The sequence below is a fragment of the Melanaphis sacchari genome, unplaced genomic scaffold, assembly GCF_002803265.2.
Source record: "Melanaphis sacchari strain LSU unplaced genomic scaffold, SCAv2.0 Contig66_pilon_pilon, whole genome shotgun sequence".
Lineage (NCBI taxonomy): Eukaryota > Metazoa > Arthropoda > Insecta > Hemiptera > Aphididae > Melanaphis > Melanaphis sacchari.
Genome location: NW_020271477.1, coordinates 466,806 through 474,029, shown reverse-complemented (window position 1 = coordinate 474,029; position 7,224 = coordinate 466,806). Strand labels below are relative to the sequence as shown.

General features: G+C 25.5%; 1 protein-coding gene and 1 pseudogene across 1 annotated transcript; both read right to left on the bottom strand.

Moving 5' to 3' along the window:
* Nucleotides 1–3,499: 3,499 nt before the first annotated feature.
* LOC112600674 lies at nucleotides 3,500–3,988 on the bottom strand (annotated as a pseudogene).
* Nucleotides 3,989–4,850: 862 nt separating this feature from the next.
* On the bottom strand, nucleotides 4,851–5,339 carry LOC112600696 (KRAB-A domain-containing protein 2-like). The gene is made up of 2 exons (XM_025347995.1): nucleotides 5,155–5,339; nucleotides 4,851–5,073 (listed from the first exon to the last, which is right to left on the bottom strand). The coding sequence occupies exons 1-2, from the start codon at nucleotides 5,337–5,339 to the stop codon at nucleotides 4,851–4,853; spliced, it is 408 nt and encodes a 135-aa protein (XP_025203780.1).
* Nucleotides 5,340–7,224: the final 1,885 nt, after the last annotated feature.

Genomic DNA, 7,224 nt, shown 5'->3' with positions numbered 1-7,224 from the left:
TTAGTTATAAATATTAAGACTACATTCATTTTTTCTACAAACAAATTAAATATTCAAAAACTATATTTTTTTTGTTATAACTGAACACATGAAAACAACTAAACTAATAACAATTTATAAAAATAATAATATTTCTATTTGGAAAATGAGCTTTTCTATAGCGATAAACGTATTTGTAATTTAAGTTTAAGTGCTCAGGGAAGATTTTATAAAGTTATTTCACACGAGTATCGTATTCGTTACATGCGGTACTCGCTTATATATTTATAATATACTAATTTCTTGAGAAATTCGTTTTAGTTGTTTCAATATTATAATAAGCACTATTTAAAAAAAATATATAGTGGGTATAAGGTGAAAAAAGGTTCAGCTACTAAATAAGAACAGATAATTCGGGGATTAGAGGAATGGCTATGAAAATAATTATTGATGAAAAGAAAGGTAGAAAAAAAACTAAAGAAAATATATAGACAGAATAGAGAATGACAGAAAAATAGCTGATATGGGAGATGATGTGATAAAAGATTGGATGTAGAGGTGTAGAACAAAGATGACCGGATAATATGATTAAGAAAAAAGGGTGAAAAAGAAGAATTCATTATAAACAAGAATGTTAATTTATGTTTATTGCTTATGAATAATAATAATAATTGTTATCAGTTTTATCATCATTATCATATAAAATATGTACGTAATACTCATAAAAAATATAAAATTTGTTAGGACGAAAAAAAAAAGATTTTTCACATATAACTTGTTACAACGAAATACAATTATTCATTTCTAATTTCCGATCAATCTCTCGATAATAACAAAACAAATCACCGGAAATTACTATTACCATGGCGTTAACGACGCAAACCGGCAGTATGCAATCGCCTTTAATTGTTTACCGAAAATAGTATACACTTGTAATGTCCACAGTAGTTTAAATATATCGCCTTTACGCACTAATTACACATACATCGTACACATTGTACATAGTTTTTGGTAAATAATATGTGCTACACTTTATCTAACCTGTATTTATCGTTTTAAATTTTAGAAATTGCAGAAGTAACATTTTAAGTTGAATTAATATGGAAATATCATATTACTAAGTATACATACATTTGATGGACCATAGTCTGTTAAATATATATATAGGTAATGAAAAAAAAAAATTAATTTGTCCCGAACTTTCTGAGTAACATCTACAGTTGTACAAAACTGACAAACTGGTTGACCATAATGACGTATATTGTATTGTGTCACACATACGTACGAAATGTACATGAAAAAATACGATTATAAGGTTACAAGACAGCACAGATTAAGTTAGTTGTTTTAACAGAGTCAAGAAATATTATTATTATGCTAATAAAGCATTTTGCTATTAAAAAAAAAAAAAAAATCGTACGACTTGAGTATTTAACGGCTGCATTTTAACAGCGCAATTGTGTCACTTGCTAACTCCATCGTTACTGTTATTATACTGTTTATTACTTTTATACATTCATATAGTCAATATAAGCTCAGCTCTTTTTACAATTTAAAGTGACTGGATTATTCCTCAGACGTTTATGCTCGTAAACGATGACGCGTGAACAGATTGCCCTTAACAGTGAACTCCTCGAGTCATTATCAAATATTTTTAGCTGTCAAGTAAAACGTAAAAATTCAACATCTACGTCTCGTTAACTGAATTACGCACTGAATACTTTTTTTATTCAATAATGTTTCCTGTTAAATTATAATGTCTACGTAATACAAGAAAATTCAAAACTATGGTTTTAGATCTTAATTTGTTTTTGAAAAATGTAGTTAACAAAAAAAAAAAATTACATCCTGATCAAAATGAAAATGACAAACATGAATATTTATTTTTTGATGTCTACTTTATAAAAACTGTCAATGGATTAACATAAAAAAAAAAAAAAAAATTAATAGATTTTAGTAATTTAATTTTTCATCAATAATTTAAACACTATTACTAAATTATTCACTCTGAAGAAATTGTTATAATTTTAAAACATAAACAACATAATATTATACGAATCATCTTCAATTTTGCAGTATTCTCTTAGAGGATCTAAAAAAAAAATTGAAATTATTAATTTAATGAAGGAAATATCTTTTCTAATTATCTAATAATCTTAACTTGACTCTGTTTTTTAGATTTAAAAAAAAAGTTATTATATTAAGTACCTCATGTGACAATTTAATTTAAAAGCACATAGAATTACTACTAATGAATATCGAATTGGTTCTCTTCTATAATTACCATATATTTTTAAATTCTAAATAGTACTATATAAGTGTACTGTATTATAATTGCAATTTAACGATAAAGCTGTACTTCTTTGACCATCGGTTGAATTTAAGTTAATTAAACATACATTTATTATTTCCAAAGGTCAAGTAAATTATCCTTGATTTTTTTTTTCTATAAAATCATTTACCGTAAGAATATTTTTCAGTAAATGTTCCAAACTTTAAAACACTTCTTAAAATATTTCACTATGAACAGGATACAATCTAATACGCATTAATTATTGATCTTGATGGGGTGGAAGAATTTTTTCCAAATTCAAATCCTATCAATTTTTTAGTTTAGGTATAGGAGTAACTCAGACCAGTTTAGAGCCCAATCAATTACAAAAAAATCAAAAATGTTGTTCATAGTACACATAGTATAATCTAACTTCTCGTTTTTAACGATTATAGTCCATTAAAAGGGAAGAATGTAAATCGCTACACGATTAAAATTTTCAATTGCATATAAAAGATCTCTTACATGGACCTTTTGAAAAAAATAAAAGTGCAATATCATACAGTCCTTCACCGACCTTTTTTCTTACATCAAAAGAAATACCTTAAAAATCTAAACTATGTCATATTATGTATATATTTTTTATAAACATATTATATAGCATAAGTTAGACTAAAAAGGTATAGTGCTTTCATACACTTATACTTTATAGGCATATTATTTTTGTAATATGTATTATACTCTTGTTCAATCATAAGTATTCATTAATAAACTTATAAATGTTTGTTATAAATTAAAATAATATGCTTAATAAATGTGAGTATAATTTATAGTATATAAATTAAATAAATTAAATATTTAATCACTGAACCTATGAATGTTTTTACATGATTATCGTATATGTATATGTTACGGTAAAAGACGAAAATTGGTGAATGACGTCTTTCCCCGGCCAATGACGTCATTTACCAAAATGATTTGATTATTTAAGTAAATAACGTAAAAAACTACATTTTAAACTCAAATTTACATCATTCACCAGCCTTTGACGTAATTTACTAAAACTGGTGGTAAAAGATAATAAATCTCAAATAATACACTAATTGTTTTACTATAGAGTATAGGTACTATTTATAATAATTAATAATGATTTATTTTTATTGGGTGATTTATTTTTTATTTTAGTATTTAATTGAATGAAAGGTTAAGTCAATTTAAAAGAATAAAACAGTTGTATATTATTATAAATTATTTATTTGTACAGTTTTGGTTACCATGACATTTTGAACTGCACAACATTTCTGCTGCTTTGCAAGCACATTTTTTAATACCACAACCAGTTTTGCAGTTACATCAATTGAAGTCTTGATGACCATCTATGCCATGCCCTGCGGTTTCACGGAATGTTATTTCCCCATCTTTAATTTTTTTCATGGCTTCATCTAGTTCTATACATTTTTCTTTACATGGAAAAATTTGTGCTCGTGTATATTTGTGTGAAACACGCCATATTCTGTACTTGGTTCAAATATTTGGATATTTATTTTATTAAAAATTAAATAAATATTATCAAATTAAAATTAGCCTACATAATTTATACATGTCATCTTCACACAAAATAATAACAGCAAGTAAATTACGCGGAAAACTTCGTGCTCTATCAACATATGGTATTGGGACACGAATAGTTGTAACGACTTCCAGCTTTGAAAATTTTTCGTTAGTCAATCTCAACATTTTTGACGCTTGTTTTTCGAGACAGATAACTGATTTTTGTCGTTGGTCTTTGAATTTTTCAATCCTTTTACTTTAAAAAAGACAACGATTACTATTTTATAAATTATATATGATAGATATTTAATAATAACCAGCTATGTTTCTAGTATTTCTTAATTAATTTTCGACTCTAAGTTTCCCTTATTGTTAAGATTTCCAACACTGACTAACTCATTGTCTGCTGCATTGACATTATCCAAATGGTTACTGTTATTAAATAGTACTTCAATTTCTTCTTCTGACTTAAGTTTTTCTATTTCATCGTAAAATATTCCTGCCAAAACTAGTTCTGTTCTCGCTGTACAACCAAACATTACCTCATATGATGATCTCCCAATACCTATATAAACAGTATTGAGACAAAATATTGTATCCTGTACTAAAATATCCAAGTCAAAATATCCAATGGATAAATAACCGATGTATAGAACAAAATAATAAAAAAAAAATCATAAAAATATGTAAATAGTAACATTGTTAATTTTCAAATCACATTTTAATTAAATTTAACATTTGTATAATAAATCTTTAGTTAACCTAGCCCTATAGGTAATGTATTACACTATAGTGTTATAAAACAAATATATTTTTCGTTTCGTTGACGAAAACTGCAATGATTACAATCAATACTTCGTTTCAATTTTAGATAAAATTTTTAGCTTGGACTAATTTATTATGTCTACAACGATATATATTACAAATATGATATACGTTATAAATTGTTATATTATAATTGTTATATTGTAATCCTGATTATTAAAAAAAAAAAAAAAAATGTTTTTACTAGTGTGCTTACCTGAGTTCAAAGCCTGATTTTTTGAAATTACACAAATTTTAATGCCATTGGCCAGTTTTTTGATTTATTTTCAACCATCCAACAACCCAATATTTGTTCAATGTCCCTATTCACCCGTTCAACTGATGCTTGAGTCTGGCTGTGACGAGGTTTGCCATGCACAATTATTTTGATGTCTCCCCACATTTCATTTAAATTTGTTATTATAGCAAACTCACGACCATTATCCGAATGGAGTAAAGCAGGTGCACTAGATATTGTATAAATATCTATCAGATTTAAAGCGATTTCTTCGGCCCTTTATGTTTTCAGAGGTTTTAAAATAACAAACTTTATTAAGTGATCTTGGTAGTTCATTATATAGCGATAATTATTAAAGTTTTTCGATTGCATATCAATCAAATCAATTTGCGTCTTTGAATTAAATGCGAAATGTAGAATTGGTTTTATCACAAGTCCTCTTTTTGGATTTGATTTCTTTACTTGACAATTATTACATAAACCTAAATATGCCATAACTGCCTCTGTTTTCACATTACAATATTTTGTTTTTAACACAGCTATCATTCTATTTCTACCACTATGCCCTACTGCCAAATGTGCCGTATGAATTACATCAAACAACTCATCTACTGTGACGTAATATAAAATGTCAGAGTCATTATCAACTATAGGTTTGATTAATTTTTCTTTTTCATAAATTGTTACAACATCATAATAACATATAAGCCTATTATTCGTTACCTTTTTTTTTTATGTTCCAATTTACAGTTATTTTACTTTCTGAATCTTTTTACTGTATTCTTCAGAACTAAAATAAAATATATTGTCATCTCTCTTATTACGTTTGGTAATTTTGTTAATTGCTATTTTAAATTTATTTTGTTTCTCCTTACTTTATTATTATAATGAAATAAAATTACAATGCTATAATAACTTTTATTATAATTAGTCCACACTTCACGAGTAACACAAATCATGGTAAATAATTATAAAACACTCGCTCGTCGCATATGTAACTTGCTAGAATATACACATAGATAACAACTAATAAACTAATAGATTATCTTATATTATTACTTAGGTTATCGACACTATTGCTAATCGGAATTTTCTTTTATTTATCTACTTCTGTCATGATATTTTTAACTAACGAAGCTTATTCGCGTATCTACACACTTATCACTGATCGTTCACACTGAAATAAATGTATTGAACATCATTCTTCAACTCAACTGGATATTGACATCAATACCGGGGAATGTCTACATTTACAATATTTACCAATTTTTAGGTAAATGATGTCATTTACCTGAGAAAAGCGTTATTTACCACGTTTATATCATTCACCGTAACATTACTATTTTTTTTTATAAACCGTGTTATCTATGTAATGATGTTTAAAACTAATATAATAAAATATAATATAGTACGTACCATTATTATCTCTGTTAACATTAATAAATTGTTTATAGTTTTCTGCTAATTCTGTAAAATATAAAGATAATAAAATTAAGGAAATTTATACTTAAAAATGTCTTCTAGAAATAATTAATTACTTATAATTATAAGATTTATAATATATGAAAACTACAAAACCTAAAAATAATGTATCGATTGTTTAAAAATAATTTATATGTAAGTACTAATAAGTGTAATTTTAAAATTTGTTTTTAGAAAGATCTGGATAATTATTATTCAACACCAAAATAATTAAAATACTTGAATTGATATTTCTTCAAATTTTGAAACCGTGGATTAGGTAGTAACTTATAAATAGGTATATTCTCATTTATCAAATTTTTTATTTCTAAAAAGCATTCTTTTTAGCAGAATAATATATTATAGTAAAAACTTAAAGATTGAAATAACATTGGTATGTTATGTATCTCGCGAAATTCGTCCAAAGTACATAAAATCCAAAAACATAAAATATTATTACCTTTAAAACTAACAACTAGAAAAATATAGACGTTATTAAATATAAATATATCGAGCATAATGGTTTAGCATAATGATTCTAAAGGTTATAAATAAAAAAACATATAAATATACTAAGATACATTAACGCTCTATGCAAAATCTAAGATTTGTGATAGCGTCGTCTCAGAATAAAAAAGTTCTGACATAATTTTTGTAATTGTTCAGGGAAGCATTTTAAATTGAATAACTTTTTCACCGTAAGTAATAAATTTTAAAAATTTGATGCGGTATTAAGAAAGTTATAACAACTTTACCAGCAATTTGTTTTTACAACGATTATTGATTGATCAAATACTAAAAAACTAAAATATTATATTTAGGATTAAAAGGTTTAATGTGTAAAACTTTTTCACACCAAAAATAAAAGTTATTTATTTAGTTAGAATAGTTTTATCTCGAAAAAATAAATTATTGATTT